This window comes from Lissotriton vulgaris, chromosome 9 (assembly GCF_964263255.1).
Source record: "Lissotriton vulgaris chromosome 9, aLisVul1.2, whole genome shotgun sequence".
Lineage (NCBI taxonomy): Eukaryota > Metazoa > Chordata > Amphibia > Caudata > Salamandridae > Lissotriton > Lissotriton vulgaris.
Genome location: NC_141697.1, coordinates 273,853,137 through 273,872,570, shown reverse-complemented (window position 1 = coordinate 273,872,570; position 19,434 = coordinate 273,853,137). Strand labels below are relative to the sequence as shown.

General features: G+C 45.9%; 1 protein-coding gene across 2 annotated transcripts in view; it reads left to right on the top strand.

The window, feature by feature from the left end:
• Nucleotides 1-7,351, top strand: part of TMED8 (transmembrane p24 trafficking protein family member 8) — an 81,906-nt gene extending 74,555 nt beyond the window's left edge. For both annotated transcript variants that reach the window (XM_086937553.1, XM_086937554.1), the window contains exon 6: nucleotides 4,884-7,351. In XM_086937553.1, coding sequence (XP_086793679.1) covers nucleotides 4,884-5,101 — 218 coding nt within the window. In that variant the 3' untranslated portion in view covers nucleotides 5,102-7,351. The remainder of the gene's footprint in view (nucleotides 1-4,883) is intronic.
• The last annotated feature ends 12,083 nt before the right edge of the window (nucleotides 7,352-19,434 follow it).

Below are 19,434 nucleotides of genomic sequence, written 5' to 3'. Positions count from 1 at the left end.
GGAACACAGAGCAGATATCCGGTTCAGTCGAGGGTCCTTTGCAGGTCGAGGGCGGCCAGCTCACTGCCCTCATGGTTGGGCTCAGTGCTACGCACTAGCCGGCGAGATTCAGAGGAGAGTTTGGACTGCTTATTGTCGTGTTTCCCCATTTTATAGTCACATGGTGAAGCTATGATCATCAGGGGCTTACGACACTCCAGGGCCCCCAGCCAGGAAGCATGAAGCACACTGTTTTGCGGGGTTCTGCCTCTCCCCAAGCAGCCTTTCAGAGGGGAACATGAGCAGACTCCACTATGCAGCACCGTCAAAGTGCTGTGGATGAAGCAGGGCAGCTGCCCTGTGTTATGCAGCAAGAGCGGTCAATAGTGCTGCAACAGACATGTATACCAGCTTATGCCGAACAGCAAACCGCCACAGTGAGAAGTCCAACCCCCCCGGGCCCCGCCACACCCCAGGGGCTTAAGTCCAAGAGACCAGAGCAAGCCCGGAGAAAGGAGTCAAGTAGGGGTCCACAATCCTGCCAGCAGCCCTCAGAGGCGGTCGTCAGCTCTGTGTTTTCCATGGGTCGCAGCCAACGGAGACCCACCCAGCAGAGATTCTGCCCCCAGGCCTCGCCACTTCCCAGGTTTCCAGGCCGGGGAGTATAAGCAGTCCCTGGGACTGTATTAAAGGCTGGGAACCCAAGCCAAACCCTTACAGGCCTGCATGCCGAAGCAGCATGAGCAGGCTCGATCGGCAGCAATGCCGCACAGGAGGCTGCAGCGCCGGGAGAGCAGGCTGCACAGCAGGATGGTACCGCAGCGCCGGTTTTCGTACTGTTCCTGCCTGCGTTTTAAGGCTTGAATTCACCAGTTTGCTGCAAGGGGGGCGAGTGCCCTGAATTAAGCAGCAATGTCCCACGTTCAACGCAGATACATTTCGGATTGCAGGTCCCGGCCAGCAGAGCCTCGCTAGATGGCAGCCATTTTACAGCCAGACTCTCTAACACTCCCACCTTCTGTGAATTGTTTGCAACGTGATATGTAGTGCTCAACTTAATAGGTACATACAGGAAGAACTGTTGTTTAGTCTTCTCCGAAAACAACCCAAAAGGCACTGTTATGACTGAAGAAAATGGCAAGATGGTGCTGCATCTGCTGTCCCAGACACTGTTCAGGATCCTGGATTATATGGCCATTTATGGTGATGGTACTAGAAGCCGCCAACAAGTATTGTTCTCTATGTTGGTAAGTTGATTTACTGACGCAGCTTAAAAGCTTTACAATAATCATGAAAAACCGGTTAAGATGTATTAAAGAACCCAATGAATCATTAATATGTAAAAACCCAAAAAGGGAAAGAATCAGTGGGAACTCAAAAGAAGTTTTTCATGGGTAAATAGAGACTAAGTTTGTTGCAAGTTGGGTCCTAGTCAGACACTATGCTGTGTGGATTTATGCAACAACAAGAAAATATGCACTGGGGATGTCGACCGTTGAAGTCATGGCTTCAATAGTGGTTTTCTCTCCTTGTTGTATAAAGAGAGGGTTTGACATTCTTCTTCAAGGAGCTGTTGTCAATGTACATAAAACATGAATAAATAATTTTTCCTTTCAGGCGTTTTGTAAGTGCATGTGCTAGCATTTGGATTTTGCTGTCCATCGTGCAGTAAATGAACCAATAGGCAAAGTCCAGAGTCTGAAATACAATGATAGACTTGGGTCCGGTTTCATTGAATTTAAATCGTTCTCAAGGCCATCCTCCGTTTTCCTTTGTAAGTAATTTTGAAGAGTGGTAGGAAACCACCAAGGTAACGGTTAGTGGAGGCCAACAATTTGATGTCCCAGTACTTGTTCTTTGTAATCTGTAATTGCTAAAAACCAATTGCCTTCAGAGTACTAAGTACAGGTTTTCATGGTCCTTTGCACACAGTTTGTCCCTTTGGAGGACTGGGCGCAGTTGTAGAATATCTTCAATGGGACACAGATCCAGTTCCACCCTTAGTGGTTTTAGGGGGTGCCAGGACCTAATAATTTCCTCAGAAATTGTTGTTCTACTTTTGAGACTGGTGCTCCCTTCTGTAACCTAAAAGGTCCGCACCTTAAGTTCATCATCAATATACTTTATTCGGCATCAATACAATACCATAAAAGTGCAAATTATAAAAACATTCAAATGACACAGTTATCGTGCTGAGACGGACCCAAGCCCTGTACACATATACAAAACATTAACTAATAAAAGCCCGTTCTCTGGAGTAATTTTTCTATACCGATAATTACTAAATAATGTGTGTTAAAAATGGAATTAACATCATCACTTAAAATATTAACACGTGCAAGATACAGCCTCCTTACAGAGAGCACAATAGGTAGTCATTTGTTTCAAAGGTACCCTCAACCACACAATTTGTTAGCCGGGCCTTTAGCCTAACGATACTAGGGTCAGTATAGTTACTCCTCTCCTCTGGTGTTTCTAAAACGCATTGCCGACCTTAAAAAGTTTACAGTAGAAAAAAGAGTCAAGACCTCTGTAGACCGTTTCAGAAACAACAGCGTCGACCTTGGCCTGCCGAAAACCAGCATTTTTTAAAATAGTTTTTAAAAAACGCTTCCTGGGGTGCACATAGTAGGGACACAGTAAAACAAAGTGAAGGGTATTCTGCGGAGACCGTTGGTCGCAGCCGCACAGGCCCTTCAACTCTACAGTTTTGGTGTAACCTGCCGGCACCGCTAGACTGATGGATTAAATTTAGCCTGAAGCGTGTCATTAAAAATCTGTCTTGGGCATTGTGGATAAAAGACAAATAAGGCTCAATGCCCAAGCAGGATTTGGTCAGAAGATGCGCTCTCACAGAGGGTTTATTCACTTCTCTGTCTTCCCTTAAGTTGCGGCTGCAAATCTTTTCATCCTGTGTACCTCCCAGGATCACTTTCGTAGATTCACAGCATACTTTGTGTTTGCAGCATAGTACCTCTCTTGTATTCTGTGTCATTGTCTATGATGTTTTCCTGTTGAGCCTACAATATTTTATTATAAAACTTGATTATCAAGTAGTTGAAAAATGAGACTTTCTCAGGGGGTATTCAGTTAGCCCTGAAAGTTCTTCTTATCAGGGACTTCTGATTCTTGATCCTAAATTTTACTTTGGTTGCACTAATTATTAAGGTTTTAGCCTGGCAGTATGCTCATACCCTTTTAGCATATGATGCATTTACAGCTCGGTGCCAGCTGGAAGAACCGCATCACCAGCAAATAGGGACATGTGCTCCTCCTAGTTGAGGGGTGTCCAGCTAGTGGATGGTCACCAACATATATAGCCAGCAACATAATTTTATTTATAAATTAAAGAGGAGCGGAGCAAGAATCCATATGTACTGCCTCATATTTCAGCATTCTAGTGCCCAGTATATTCAGGAATGTAATTTCTTCAGTTGCCTATTTGTGTACCACTGTACACCAAACACTTAAAGAAGGGGCGTGGTTTGCATTCCACCTTATTATTATCGTCCTTTTTGCTTGCAATGGAGCTATGTGAACAAATCTACATTCAGATTTCTTCGATTCAACATGATCAGACAGGGTCAGCGGGAAGATTTCTGGAGAACTCCTCAAGGAGACAATTGTGGCCTTCTTTTTGATGTCTGCTAGTCTTGGTCAAGCATCTGGTCCGTGCAGAGCATTTCCATGCCAAACGCAGGAAGTCTGCCTCCACCCAATCAAATCTAGGGCAACACACTGAGCAGATACCAAAGATCCTGGGTAAACTGTCCGGGATCAGAAGTGTTTGATGGAATACCTAAACTGCAGCAGTTTAAAACGCTCATATCCTAGACACAGTTGCCAGCATCACATCACATTCAGCTGCATATACCTCTCTCTTTATCCCCAGTGATCATTTTTCTCTTAGGCTTGGCAGTGGATTACCTGTTGATACGAAAAGTGATCCATAGTGACTTGATAATGCGTACATTTTCTCTACAGGACATATAGTCTCTAATGCTCTTGCCACTGCCTGACATTCTATGGGGAAGGTATGGAAGTTGAAGTAGCTGGGCAAGTGAGTCAAAGAGTTAGAATAGCTTCACAGATCCCCAAACTGCCTCCCCCGCCCACTGCCGACAACAAACATTTCATTGCAGTTTGTAATGTCCTTATGAAATTGGTTTACTGCTGATTTGCCTATGTTTGTATAATCCAAAAACCACAACCGCTCAATCTGTCTTTCTGCCACCTGCTTTCTAAAACACAGTATTTGTGAGTCAAAAGTACAATTCAAATTTCTTGGTCTCCAGGACAATGTCACATAATATTTTCCTTTAAGTAAATACTGCTAATAATCATTGTGTATGTTTGCGCTCCAGATTTGTCAGATCTTCTTTAGATGTTTTGTCCTTGCTTTTAGTTTGTCAGATATTATGTTGAGATCTGAATGTAAAGTATCACTTGTGTCTATCCAAGGCTGCTCCAAAGAAAACATGTGTTTTAAAGAAGTAATATATTTACTGGTTGGCTGTAATAACGATAGGTGTATGTCTGTTTCCATCCTCCCCTTGCTCTTCCGTTTTCTCTTGTCCTCCCCTTTCCCATTGCTGACTCCTTTACCGCATCCTTATTGCTGTAACCTTCCCCTTTTCACTTCCCTTTGTCTCTCCCCCTTTTTTATTAACCTTCCCTTATTATTCTATTTCTACTCATCTCTCCTTTTGTTATTCCTTTTTGTGAACTTTTCTGTTCTGCTCTCCTCGTTTTTCTTCTTCTACTCCTTCCTTGCTCTCCCTTTTTGGCTTGCTCTCCATCCGCTTTCATCTCTTCTTTGCTCTCCCATTCCCCTTTTTTCTCTGCCTCTTGCACTTCTCCCTCCTTGCTCTCTCTTCCCCTTCTGCTGTTCCTCTCCCGAACAGGGCACGTTCCTGTTGGAGATGTTGAACGAGGCTCAAAGAGTCGCCTGCGGAATCGATATGGGGAGATCATGCCGGTATACCGCCGAGACAGTCACCGCGAAGTGCAGGCTGGCAGTCATGACTACCCTGGAGAAGGAATCTATCTGCTAAAGCTTGACAATTCATACTCCCTGCTGCGCAACAAGATGCTGTATTTTCACGTATATTACACCAGCTGAGACCAGTGGTTGAGAAGTGAGGGCAACTCCATGAGCTGGGTGGGGGGGGGGTCGTAGGAACTCTGGCCAGGACATGAATTGCTTCGCTACCAGCAGGAGCTGATGGTTAGGGTTTGGCTTTGCCACCTGGTAGGATGGTCATGTGCCATTACTCTCAGGGACACCTGTTTGGACAGAAAGCTTAATACCCAAATGTTGAAATCCGACTCTGCTTTACTCCTCTTTGAAGAATTAGAATGAGTTGTGGGGAGCCGGAGGAGGAGGAAACCTAGCTACATGGTAGAATGAAGAGGACAATAGAATTTCTTGCTAGCTGAGGAGGTGCCCGTGGCTTCTTAGAAGCTGTGCAATCTCCTTTGCAAGAAAGGAGGAATACACCCCCTGGAGCACCACTTCAACCTCTCAACCCATCTGCTTCCAGGTTTCTGATGAAAGTCTCCTGCCACCATACGCATTCTGCCCTAACCAGGGTTCAAGCTCTTTGCCGTGCTGTGCCGCAAGCCCATTTTGTCTCCACCACTTGGAGATGCGCCTATATGCTACACACACATTGCACTTAAAAAATAGACTTCAGAAGCTTCTGCTGCTGCTTAGTGCATCTGGAAGCTGACCAGTACTCCGAGGAGCAAATTCTACCAGAAATGCAAAGGGGGCTGGAGGAGTGGAAGGTGGGGAGGTGGTACCGCTGGAATGGTGCATGATTCTGCAGGAGACTGTAGAACGTATGCTTGTGGCTTCTTGTGCACTATGCATTACTACGTATGAAAAGGAATGCTCATTCTGATACAAGCGTATTCTAAGAGTTTGTTTCTTTCCCATCTTCAGAGTAGGTCTCTTGACCCTCATGGAAAGGAATTGATTGATCACAAGCCTCTTTCCTTGGAATAGATGATCAAGCATCTCCAAGTGACAGTATATACATACCTGGTATATGCATCCCTGATCTCTTTATTTTACCATCACTTTCGCTGGATCTTTCCCCATCTCATTTGCTCAGAGACTCTCGGTGCATAACACTCACTGTTCTTTGTCTTTCCCAAGTATGGGAATTCTTTCAGGGGATTCAAGTTTTGGTGGTGGGTACGGCAGTGAAGGAAACTTGTTTTAAAAGGAAATTCAGGTGAAACATTAGCAGAAATAGTTTTCTTCTCTAAATGTGGGATTTAGTTATAGCATCTTTATTTTATGTACTATCCTTGCCCTAGTCTTTACATGTTTATTCCAAAGCCTGTTATGATTATATGTATCTAAATACATAATTGAAAATGTCATTCACTGAATCTAATGACAAAAAATCAAAACACAGGAATCTTGAGAGCTAGTTACTAAAAAGTTTTGATTGACAAACATGTGGGACAGTGTAGATAAAGACGTTTGATGTAATGTAGATGAAATGTAAACATCCAAAATTCCTTCACATGGTTGTAGTCTGTAGAAAATTGTACAGGCTCATTACTGAAATGAGTACAAAACTTGCGACAGGAAAAATGGCCACCTTCCGATTTCAAGTATGAGCGTTTGTGAGGAAATATGGCCCATCAGTAGACATAGACTGTGTTTTTCTTTTTAATGGAATTCTAGGTCCTTTGGTTTTTCAGTGAAGAACAGGCACAACTTTGCTACAGCGGCCATAATAGTGGAGCCTGCCTGTATTTCGTTAAGATCATTCATGCACATTTATGAACCTGGCTTCCAATGCCATTCACTGTTTGATAGAACACGTCTGAAATTTTAGATCTGCATTTTGAGGAAGAAATATCCTCAACTCAAGTAGATGTGTTGAAATTTGTCAGAGGGATCAGCAATGAGAATATTTGCTTTTTTGAGTCAAATTAGAATCTGGTTAGAAACGAGCAAATTAAGAGGCTGACTGGTTTATATGGATATTTTGTGATTTTAGGTCCCGCCTAAGACAGTGCATGAGCTGTCTGTTGCAAGATATTGTGTTGACCTACGGTGGGCTTAGAGACTACCCATTATTTACTATTGATTGGCTTTATTGTCACTCATTTGCTTGCATCTAATTTGATGGGTTATATAGTCTTTGCTTCCCTGTCACGAGTTTGTACTTCTCCTGGAGCATGGCCTCATGACTGTGTCCTTATACTGTTTGTTTTTTGTTGCTACTTTTTTGTTTTAAATTAAGCACTATACAATAGTATGTGTGTTTCCCAGGTCTCTCTCTCGTGTGCCTCTGTGGCCCTCCTGTTTCGGTGTTGCTCTGTCTCAAAGTAAGCTTCTGCCCCCCCCCCTCCCCCCCACCCTGTCTCCATGTTGCATTGTCTCTCTATGTGGGTTCTACCTCCTGTGTTATTTCCATCTCTTGTGTTGCTTCTCTCATGTTAGTGTTGGTCTTTCTCTGTGGTGCTGTGCCTCCCAGTTTGCTTCTCTGCCCCTCCTGTGGCGTTTCCTGCCCCCGTTGCTCCTAGTTGCCCACATCAACGGTTTTGTTTCTCTGTTCATGTACCCTGTTTGCTTCTGCGCCGCTTCCCTGCACTCTTTTTTCATTTTAGTTACTAATCCAGTGACGCTGCTATCCTTCTCAAAAGATTTATCTTAAATATAATTCTTTAGCTGTGCAGCACATCAACAAGGATGCTGTGCAGCACGGCTAAAATCCATTGGGAAAGCCAGTAAGTGCCAAAGGCGAGACCTGTTGGCTTTCCCGGTGCCTATTCCATAGGCCATTGCATCAGAAAGGCCCCTAGGGCTGGGACAGAGGAGCCATTGTCAGTCAGGCCTCATTTGCTCTAGTCTTGTTGACCGTCCAGAGGCATGTAAGGAAGTCTTTTCTTTCTCTATAGACTAGTTCACCTCTGTTCAACAAGACCAGCCCAGACAGAAACATGCCCCCTTTCCCAACCATGTTCATCATGCTGTAAATTACTTGTGTTAATTGTAGTCGTTTTGCAATTGTTTTTGTTTTGGCCTTTGTACTCTGATGTATAATGCAAGGTATTCCACCTGTCTTTGTTTTTGAAGAGACAAATCTGATATGTTTTGGAACTGCTGGATTCGAACCAAATTGTACATTCAGTTAGGTGTCAGATGCTTCTAAAGAAAATGTTGTGCTTCTCCAAAATAACCTTGTGGAATGCTCCACACTCTAGAAAGTGTCTCCTAGACAATAAATATGAACAAGTAAATGTTTCTAATGGTTGTGACTGACTTTAGGATTTATAACTTTACAACTTGATGTTACTGCATTTGATAGCCACTGAAGAGCAGGTAATTTTATGTTCGAGGCATGTGGGCTGCTGAATTCATATCTGTGCATAGATCGCCACCTAGTGTTGGGTCCGGATGATTGCACATTGTTGTCCTGGAAGAGTCTTCGAAGTATCACGAGATAGGTGGCTCCTCCCCTGGACTACAGTGCGCATGGGCATCGCCTCCATCCCCAGATTGTTTTTTTCCGCCATTGGGTTCGGATGTGTTTCGGTTCCCTCTGTCGGAACCGATAGTTGTTCAACTTCTACTCGAGACCAAAAGGTCTTTAGGCTGGGCGTCGGTATAGTTGCGTACGGGTTTCTTTCTGACTCTCAGCTCCGATCTCTTGCTGCCCTTCCACGTGCTTTCGGCGCGGTCGGGCCTGTACTACACTCTTGCTATGGAGCGAACTCCGTTTAAGAAGTGCCCGTTGTGTCACTCTAAATACTCGCACCTCGACGTGCACCCGGTGTGCAATACCTGCTTGTCGCCGGATCACCGCGAGGACACCTGCATGGCGTGTTCGAAATTCAGGAGCAAGAAGACTTTAAAGATTCGTCGGGCCAATAGGCTCCAGGCTAGGTTATCGGCCACGGCGCCCCCGCCTGACGACATTTTCCAAGAATATGTCGAGGGAGAAGACGACGTGCAAGGTTCGGACTCTAATCCCGCATCCGAGGGAGAGGCCTACGACGCGGGTGAGGAGAACTTTGACGAAGTCACCGACGAGGTAGGGGACGACGAACAAACTTTTACCACGATGGGAGATAGCTCGGAGGAAGAGCATCCCCAACCTGACTTAGGGGTTGTTCCCCTTCATACGGCCCAGGTCGAGGGATCGCCTTCGGGCCTTACCCAAGATCTAACTATGAGTCCTACGTCCCCGCCTCCGGGCCCGGTCACGGACACTTATGAACCATCACTTACGTCGAAGAAAACGAAAGTGAAGCCAACTGGTCACGCATCCTCGGATGCGAAACCGAAAGTGAAAGTGGCGCAGGTGAAGAAGGTTCTGGAGGTGTCAACTTCCAAGAAAACCAAAATGGCCGACTTGAAGAGCCACGCCAAACTGGCCGACCCGAAGCCCTCGGGGTCGGCGCCGAAGGCGAAGTCCTCCGACGCGGCTGCGTCGGCGCCGAAAGGGGTCGCGGACCCGAAGACTGCTTCGAAGAAGCGTCAGGGCGACGACGCGCATAGGCAGGGGGCGTCGGCCCCGAAGACGGTGCCTGCCGGCGCACAGGCTCTCGAAGATGAGGGGTCGCTCGAACCAGCCCAGCCCTCTCCGGCCTGGACAAAGAAGGTAGCGGAATCCTTGCAGCGGATTCGAAAGGCCAGTGTGGTTCCCGCACAGGACACCAGTGCGCCTAAGCCGACGCCTAAGCCTGCGAGGGAGCAAACGCCTATCCGTTTCACCCTGCCGCCCAAGTCGGCGCCGAAGGCCTTCGCACCGAAACAGGGCGGACCCTCGAGGGAGGTGTTGACGCCGAAGGCTGCCTTGGCGGTGTCGAAGCTGCGTCTCCAGCCGCTTGCGGAAGAGGAACGTCGTGCAGTGATAATCGACGCCAACACCGGAAAGCTGTCGCTCCTCAAACGGAAGATCACGACGGAGCCGACGTTGGAACCCTTTAAGATTCCTCTCAAAAACAAAAGGGACTCCGAGGACTCTCCGGCTTTGGTGGAACCTGTGTCCCCGCAAACCCTAGGACACTCGCCGACGCATTCCGCTGCAGCCGATGCGGACGAGGAAGGTGACGAGTACAACTATCCGGCGTACTCGGATCCGGAGGAGGAGCACGTACCGTGGTCCTCCGGAGGCGACACGGAGGACCCGCAGTCGGCTCAGGACACTCAACTTTTCGCGGCCAAGACGTCCCCGTCTGAGGACTCGGCGGCCTTCAATGCTCTGATAGAGAGAGCTGCTGCTAACCACAACGTCGAGCTGCACTCGGACCCCGTGGATGTGGACTTCTTGTTCGACACCTTCTCGGTAGCCGAAAAGTCTGTCAAAACGCTACCGATGCTTAAGGGGGTGCTGAAACATGCAACGGAGGTTTTCAAGGAGCCCACCCGAGCGCGTGTGGTCAACCCTCGCATCGACAGGAAATATAAGGCAGCGCCCACGGATCCTACATATATCAAGGGACACTTGCCATTGGACTCCTTGGTTGTTTCCAACGCTCGGAAGAGGGCGAACTCTCAAACTACTGGTGACGCTCCTCCCCCGGACAAAGAGTCCAAGATCTTTGAGGCCTCAGGCAAACGAATTGCTGCACAGGCAGCTAATATCTGGAGAATATCTAACACCCAAGCATTACTTGCACGTTATGATAGGGCCCATTATGACACATTAGAGGCCATACTGCAACACTTGCCTGACCAATACAAGGAGGCGGGGGAGATGCTCATTCAGGAGGGTAAACTCATTACGAATGCATCCATCAAATGTGCACTGGATGTGGCAGACACAGCCTCCAGGGCTATCAATACCAGTGTGCTGCTTCGACGCCATGCCTGGCTTAGAATTTCGGGGTTCAAACCCGACATCCAAACTACGATCCTCAATCAAACAGTGAATCCTGACCACCTGTTTGGCCCTGAGGTGGATGCCACACTGGAGAAAATGAAAAAAGATACGGAAACTGACAAGTCTATGGGGGCTCTACAAAGTCAGCAGTTTCGGAGTGGTTCCTTTCGCCGCTCAAACTCCAGGGGCACCTCAAGGGGACAGGCGTCCCAGTCAACCCAATATTACAAAAGTAACACCCAAGCCTCGTATAACAACAAGGGTCCAGGTGGTTACAGAGGCAATAATGTCAAGGGCAGGGGATGTGGAAACAATAGTTCCAGGTCCACCACCACCAACAAACAGTGACGTCTTGTCACTGCCCCCCGACCATGCAACACCGGTCGGGGGGAGACTCCAGCAGTTCCTGCCGGCGTGGAAAACCATCACCACGGACAGGTGGGTGAGGTCTATTATCCAGTACGGGTACTGTCTAGAGCTTACGTCCATTCCACCGGACATACCCCCAAGGAGCCGTCCTATGTCAGGCGAGCACTTGACCTTGTTGCAGCAAGAAGTTCTAGTCATGCTGCAAAAAGGGGCAATAGAGCTCGTTCCATTGCAAGAGCGGGCAACAGGGGTTTACTCCCTGTATTTTCTGATTCCCAAGAAGGACGGATCCCTCAGGCCGATCCTGGACCTCAGGCCCCTGAACTGGTACATCCTCTCGGAGCACTTCCATATGCTCACGTTGCAGCAGGTGCTTCCCCTGCTTCAACAGGGGGACTTCCTGGCTACGCTGGATCTGAAAGATGCATATTTTCATATCCCCCTGCATCCTTCCCACAGGAAGTATCTCAGATTCACGATCTTAGACCAGCATTACCAGTTCAAGGTTCTGCCGTTCGGGGTCACCACGGCACCGAGAGTGTTTACCAAGTGCCTAGCGACTGTGGCAGCGCATCTCCGTCGCCAGCACGTCCACGTCTTTCCCTACCTGGACGACTGGCTCATTCAAGCAAGGACAGAACAGCAGTGCGTCGACCACGTGTCACGCACCATTCATCTCCTGCACGATCTGGGATTCTCTCTGAACTACCCAAAGTCCCATCTCCAGCCCGCCCACGTGCGACAGTACCTGGGCGCGACAATCAACACTCTGGCAGCCACCGCGCAGCCAAATTCAGTGAGAATCGCCAGTATCCAGGCGCTGATCCAACGATTCAGACCCCAACACTCGCTCCCAGCGAAGGTGTTCATGCAGTTGATAGGCATGATGGCCTCCTGCATCTCCATTGTCCCGCACGCGAGACTACATATGCGTCCGCTTCAGGAGTGCCTTGCACGTCAGTGGACTCAGGCTCATGGGCAACTGACAGACCTAGTGTTGGTGAGCGGTCGGGCATACAACTCTCTGCATTGGTGGAATCCACACAACCTTTGCAAGGGCCGACCATTCCAAGAGCCTGTCCCACAGATTATCCTGACGACGGACGCCTCTCTCCAGGGATGGGGAGCGCATGTACTCCAGTACACAGTGCAGGGACTATGGACACTACAGCAAAGGAAGATGCACATCAATGTGTTGGAACTGATGGCAATCTTCATGGCCTTGAAGGCGTTCAAAGTACATCTGTGCAACAAAGTCGTGTTGATCCGGACGGACAACATGACGGCCATGTACTACATTCAGAAGCAGGGAGGCACACACTCTCCACAGCTGTCTCATCTGGCTCAGAGCATGTGGAAGTGGGCCATTCAGAGGAACATCTTCCTCATGGCAGAGCATCTCCCGGGCAAGGACAATCAAATGGCGGATCTGCTCAGCAGGCACAGCCATCAGATGCACGAGTGGGAGATACATCCATCAGTACTCCAACCGTACTTCCAAAGGTGGGGTCATCCAGAGATAGACCTGTTCGCCACAAAGGAGAACGCAAAATGCCAAAGCTTCGCCGCCAGATTCCCACACCCCCAGTCACAGGGCAATGCGATGTGGATGAACTGGTCAGGCAGATTTGCGTACGCTTTTCCCCCAGCACCTCTGATACCGCTGGTGGCACGCAAGCTCAGGCAGCACTCGATGACTCTCATCCTGGTTGCTCCAACGTGGGCTCGCCAACCATGGTACACCACGTTTCTAGAACTGTCCGTGGTGCCGCATCAAAGGCTTCATCTCACTCCCAGCCTTCTGACGCAGAGCCATGGCGACATTCAGCACCCAGATCCGCAACAGCTCAACCTGGCGATCTGGCTCCTGAAGTCCTAGAGTTTGGCTACCTCAATCTTCCTCCCGATTGCATGAACATCATTCGGGAGGCAAGGAAGCCCACTACCAGAGCTTGTTATGCGGCTAAATGGAAGAGGTTTGTCATCTACTGTGCTACCCACAATATTGACCCTCTAGATGCTTCCATTCAAAACATCATTTGCTATCTTTTCCACCTGTATCAATGCAATCTGGCATACTCTTCCATCCGCATTCACCTGTCTGCTATGGCAGCATACCTCCAGAATAGGCAACACCTGTCACTCTTCAAGGTCCCTGCTATCAAGGCCTTTCTGGAAGGACTCAAAAGGGTCATTCCACCAAGGACCCCACCAGCTCCAGAATGGAACCTCAATGTGGTTCTTACGAGGCTGATGGGTCCTCCCTTTGAGCCACTGCACTCTTGTGAGCTTCAGTTTCTGACTTGGAAGGTTGCGTTCTTAGTAGCAATTACATCGCTACGGAGGGTTAGCGAGCTGCAGGCGCTCACCATCCAAGAACCTTTCTTCCAGGTACATGCTAACAGGGTGGTGCTCCGCACTAACCCTAAATTCCTACCCAAAGTGGTATCCCAATTCCACTTAAACCAGACAATTGAATTGCCGGTGTTTTTCCAAAACCCGGAGACGCTGGCGGAGCGCATGCTCCACACCCTTGATGTTAAGAGGGCCTTGATGTATTATGTAGACAGGACAAAAGATTTTCGCAAAACCAAGCAGCTTTTTGTTGCTTTTGCCACACACCACAAGGGAAACGCTATCTCAAAAGCAGGGATTGCTAGGTGGATAGTAAAGTGCATTCAGATCTGTTACGCTAAAGCTAAACGCACCCTCACTATCCCACCGAGGGCCCACTCCACCAGGAAGCTGGGGGCCTCTATGGCTTTCCTAGGTAACATTCCCTTAGAAGATATCTGTAGAGCAGCCACATGGTCTACCACACATACTTTCACTAAGCACTACTGTGTAGACGTGCATTCCAAACAGCAGGCAGCTGTTGGTCAAGCTGTTCTAAAAACACTTTTTCAGACCGCTGCAGCTGGCACGGGCGGCCGCCGATAATGGAGGGACTGCTATGTATTCTATGCACAGATATGAATTCAGCAGCCCACATGCCTCGAACTGCAAATGCTACTTACCAGTATGCATCTGTTCTTGGCATGTAGGGCTGCTGACATTCATATCGCCCACCCTCCTCCCCGGCGCCTGTAGCAGCTGCAGTATTCATTCATATATACTTATCAACACAACATAAAAACAACTGACAATGCAGACAAACTAAAGAGCAGTGCAGTAAAAACCCAATTTCTGAAACAGCAAATAAATTACCAGATGTACAAGTTTATTAAAATATCATTAAAAACCAAGTAAAATAAGATATAGTCAAAATCAAGGGAAAACAGACAATAAAGGGAACATACAATATTCACAGTTCATCATATAAGTTCCTACAGTTCCAAAAGGAGGAGGAATTCAATAAGGTTATATTCAGTAACAATCAGAATAGTCCTTAGCTAGTCATATGAATTCTCTCCCCCAATTCTCAACGCGTTTCGACGGGCAGGTAGAATTGCAGCCGTCTTCTTCAGGAGAGTTATTAGCTGTATTCCCCAGAGATACTATGGTTCAAAAGAGAAATAGATGTCACCATCGATTTCTAGACTTTTTAAATAAGAAAATTTATACATGAGGATACAATTCATCTGCTAGCCAGAACATTGTAAGTCTAAACCACCGCTCAATACAATATAACACCTTACATCGACATTTACATAGTAAACATTACAACACATATATATAAATCATATTATTGCAGTTCATCACATTTTCCATAATATACAGTTCATCATGTCATAAATCAAAAACTGTGATCACGACATAGTGTATGTTTTCAGCCATCTTTACGTTTGATCATCAGCCACACATGAGTTGCCAAAGAGCACATTTTTATATATAATTGATTATTAATACTCTCCATTGCCACATCAGGCACAGTTATTAGTGATGGTGATTGCGATTCCAAGTTGGCTTAGGTTGTTTATCTCCTGGATTTTATATTTGACCAGGTTAGCCCCCAAGTGCTCGGTTAGTACTAACCTTTTAGAATAGGCGAAGAGGAACAGATAGCTTCCGCTTCATATAAAACAGGCAATTTTCTTTTCTGAGCCAGGTATGCGTATAGACTGAAAGAAATGTATAGAGAGTACATCTTAGAAGCCCTCCTTGTTTTCAGATGGCTGATAACTGACAGCGAGCTGGAGTATTCGCTTGCTCACTAAATGGTCGTCTCCTAAGCACCTGACGTATCAAACACAGTTGCTAAAGCAATCAGTTACGGCCGCCTATAGAGTTCAATTTTTCAGAAAAACTCTAGAAAATACACACCTCCAATACTTACAACTAGTATTTCCTATATGATCCTCTCATTGGTTCTTTAAGTTTGAACCCAACTACCGTTCTTCAAAGGGTAATGCCTCCTAGAATAAAGCGAATATCTCACTATACATTTTCTTACGTAGCAGGACAACATAAAAAAGAGATAGACCGACTATTCTACTTACGAATAATCTTGCAGTGTTATGTGCACGCAATAGTTGGGATAAATCGATAAAACATCCCTCAATTGGGAACTCTGTGGATAAATAGATAGGATATATTAAGTTCCCATGTTTTATACACATTGGCTGATATAACCTTCCACTGAGCCTCCACTTACTTTAAAATAATGTTAGCGTCAGCTATTAAGTGATGTGGGGCTGCTTTCGTCCTCCCAATAGATCCTAAAATAGAACAGAAGCCTCACTATGCATATTCTTATAGAGAAGCATATTTTAAATATGAAAAAAACTGACTGTTCTACTTACACTTTGAGTAATACAGTCTAGTGTGCACGCGGTACTGCCGATGTATAGATAAAAACGTCCCAAAATAATGGAAGCACTATGGAAAGAATAAGATCAGATATCTTCAGTGCCCATGCTGCGTACACGTAGCACGAAAAAAAAATAGAGTCGGAATATTACTCACGTAAAATAGTTTTGTCGCCAACTCTTAAATGATATGGGGCTGCTAGAGTCTTCCCATTCAATGGTGGCTGCTATTCCTATAAAGATCACAAAACATAGACCCGTCTAAGTATCCGAGTATTTTCACCCAAGGGTTGATAACACAGCAGGTTTACACCCTACGGGATAACACATACCTCTTTATAAAATCCGGTGAGCTTTCCGCGTGCCTTCTCCATGGAGTACCGACCCTCCGAGAACGCCGTTTAAATACTATATCTCGGCGTCCAAATGCGGAAGTAAAGAAAAGACCGCCTATGACGATCATAGACATCGAAAGAGGCCTGCCGATCGGAGGTCGAAATAGATTACCATAGCGGATCTTTTTTAGGTTATCTAAATTGCTCTCAGTTGCTTATTGCAGGCGCAATGGGCCTTTTAAATTTCCAATATTTCCATTAGTGTGTTTAAACGGAGGAAAAAGCATAATCAAAGGAAAAATAAAAATAAAAATCAAAAGGATTGGAATTAATGGACCGCGCATGCGCATACCAACGTGGTTTTTCCCAAACATACGTTTCCATGTCTATCTATGTGCAAATGCTAAGAGCCTTACAATCGATTCTTATAGACATTCTTACCGAGTTCAGTATATTAAGTACTACAGAAATTAAATAGAGATATAAGGAACAGATCTGTACCAGACCTAGAGCTGTAGTGGCCGTATCATTAGTGGTAGGAAACCACTAATAGTCACCCAATCAACCTGTCCCACTCTTCCCGGGAATTAAGTCCATTTCTTACCGTATCAAAGTAAGAGATGTACCATTGTTCTCTTTGTTTGCGTTTGTTTGTGATATTCCCTCCTCTCTTTCCTATTTTAACTCGTTCCAAGATAAACCACTTGAATTCGCATTCACCATGATTTTTCTCTAGAAAATGTGAAACAATTGGTGCAGTCAGCTTTTTAGTCCTAATGGCAGATCTGTGTTCCTGCAATCTAATCCTAGCTTCTCTCCCTGTTTCTCCCACATAGAAAAGCTCACAAGGACATTTTATTATGTATATTATGTTTTTACTTTTGCAGTTATTGTGAGTTCTGCATCTGATAGTTTTGTTATTGCATGTGATTTCAGTGGCTGCCATGCACTGGTCACAAATGTTGCAGCTACCACACCTAGAGGTGCCAACAACAGTAGTGTTGTCAAGTGTTCTTTGATTTTCTCTTCCCTCATCTTTGTATGTGTGGACTAGCAGATCTCGTAAGTTTTTATTCTTCTTGAAGGCAAAGAGAGGTTTGGCCAATGCTGTGTCTTCCTCATGGTTAAGAATGTGCCAATGTTTATTGACCACGTTCTTGATCTGGTTACTGATGTGGGAAAATTTTGTCGCAAAGACAATTCTGTTAAGAGGGCTTTTTTGGGTGTCAGATTTGTTAATTAAGGCTTCACGATCATAAAATCTGGCCCTCTTCATAGAGTTAGATAACAGTTTTTTTGGATAGCCTCGATCCCTAAACTTTTTCTTTAAAACTGCAGCATGTTTGTAATAATCGTTGACATCTGAACAATTCCTCCTGAGACGGAGGAATTGACTAAAGGGAATACTTTCCCTCTGTGACTTAGGGTGGAAGCTAGTAAAGTGAAGGAGCGTGTTTTTAGCCATAGGCTTTGTGAACAGCTCCACAGCTAGAGAGCCTTCCACATTCTTGATAGAGATGTCTAAGAAATCAACCTTAGTCGTACTGTGGGTAGAGGTAAACCTCAGATTGGGGTCACCAAGATTAATCCATAGAAGGAATTCTTCCAAAACCGCAGTGGTACCTTCCCAGATAAAGAAGATGTCGTCGATGTAGCGGTACCAACCCGCTACATTCTCGAAAAAAGGTGCCAGTTCATTGTAGATGTGTTTACTTTCAAAATTGCCTACATAAAGACAGGCCAGACTAGGGGCACAGGTGGCCCCCATGCTGGTCCCCTTCAACTGTTTAAAATATTCGTTCTTAAACAGAAAAACATTGTTGGTTAGAATAAGGCGGACACAATCCACTAGGAATTCTTTGCTGGCTCCATTTAAATCCTGATCGGACAAAAGTTCTTCGATGACTGTAATTGTGTCATCTTGAGGGATGTTAGTATAAAGAGACTCAATGTCCAGGGTAACTAGACACTGAGTCTCTTCACAAAAGGGCAGTCCCTCAACTAAGGAGATGATGTGTGCGGAATCTCGCACATATGATCTCAGTTCACATACTAATGGCCTCAGGAAGTGATCCACATATTTACTAATAGGTTCAAGAAGAGAGTTTATACTACTAACGATAGGCCGCATAGGAGGATCCAATTTATGCTTGTGAACCTTAGGTAGGCCATATATAGCTGGGGTTTTGGGTTCAGTGTTGTATAGAAACTTGAATTCCTCTTCACTAATATGGCCCTCATCTCTAGCATTTGTTAGTAACTGAAGACAAGCCCTGGAGATTCCCAGAAGGCAGGAAGCATTTGTAGGAGCATAATGTTCCTTCACTTCAAGCATCCTTTTTAGGCACTTTTTATATGGGAAAGGTTGCTCTACACACAGAGGAGGTCCAACCATAGGCCATTTCAGATGTGGCAGGCCTACACCTCACCTGCTCCTTACCGTTTCCCTTCCACTTAAGCACATGTGTAGAGCTTGCATTGTAATGAGAAAATCAGACTACTTTACTGAGTTTGTGTTAGTAACAAAAGTCATCTAAAAATCCGGTTTCTGGCCATTTGGACTTTATTTGGTATGGGATGCTTGTCAGTTTGCGGTCCTCTGTAGGGCACTGTTTGAACCATATTATTTGAGTGGTATGTGTTCTGCAGGTGAAGCTGAAGAACCTTTAGTATATGAAGCACGGGAATAACAGGGCATTTTGCAGAATCACAGGATTGAAGTGCCTTGGCAGAGCTGGTTTTGATCCTAGTGGTAGAGTAACACCTTATTGTGGCTTTAATCTCACCTCCAAGATCTGCAAACTAAAGCCTCCTTTTCCACTCAAACATAAGAAATCCAAAAGCAATGGCATCGGTCTGCAGCTTCAGCTGGAAAAGTCTCCGAAGGTAACCGAAGCTAACCGAAGGTTAGGTGCTTGTAAAGTATGATTCTACGAGTAGAGAACTCTTTCGCATACAGACTTGTTCATACCACCACCTTGAAAAGTGATCTCCGAGGCTGTTTGATGCCTGCTAGATCCTGTTCTGAAATTGTTAAATGTAGAGTAGACCTGCGCTTTGACTCTGAGCTCTTGTGTAGAATCAGATATACAACCTTGATGTATATTGTAATATCTTCTGGGTATTGCAAACTTGTTCTGGGGTGTT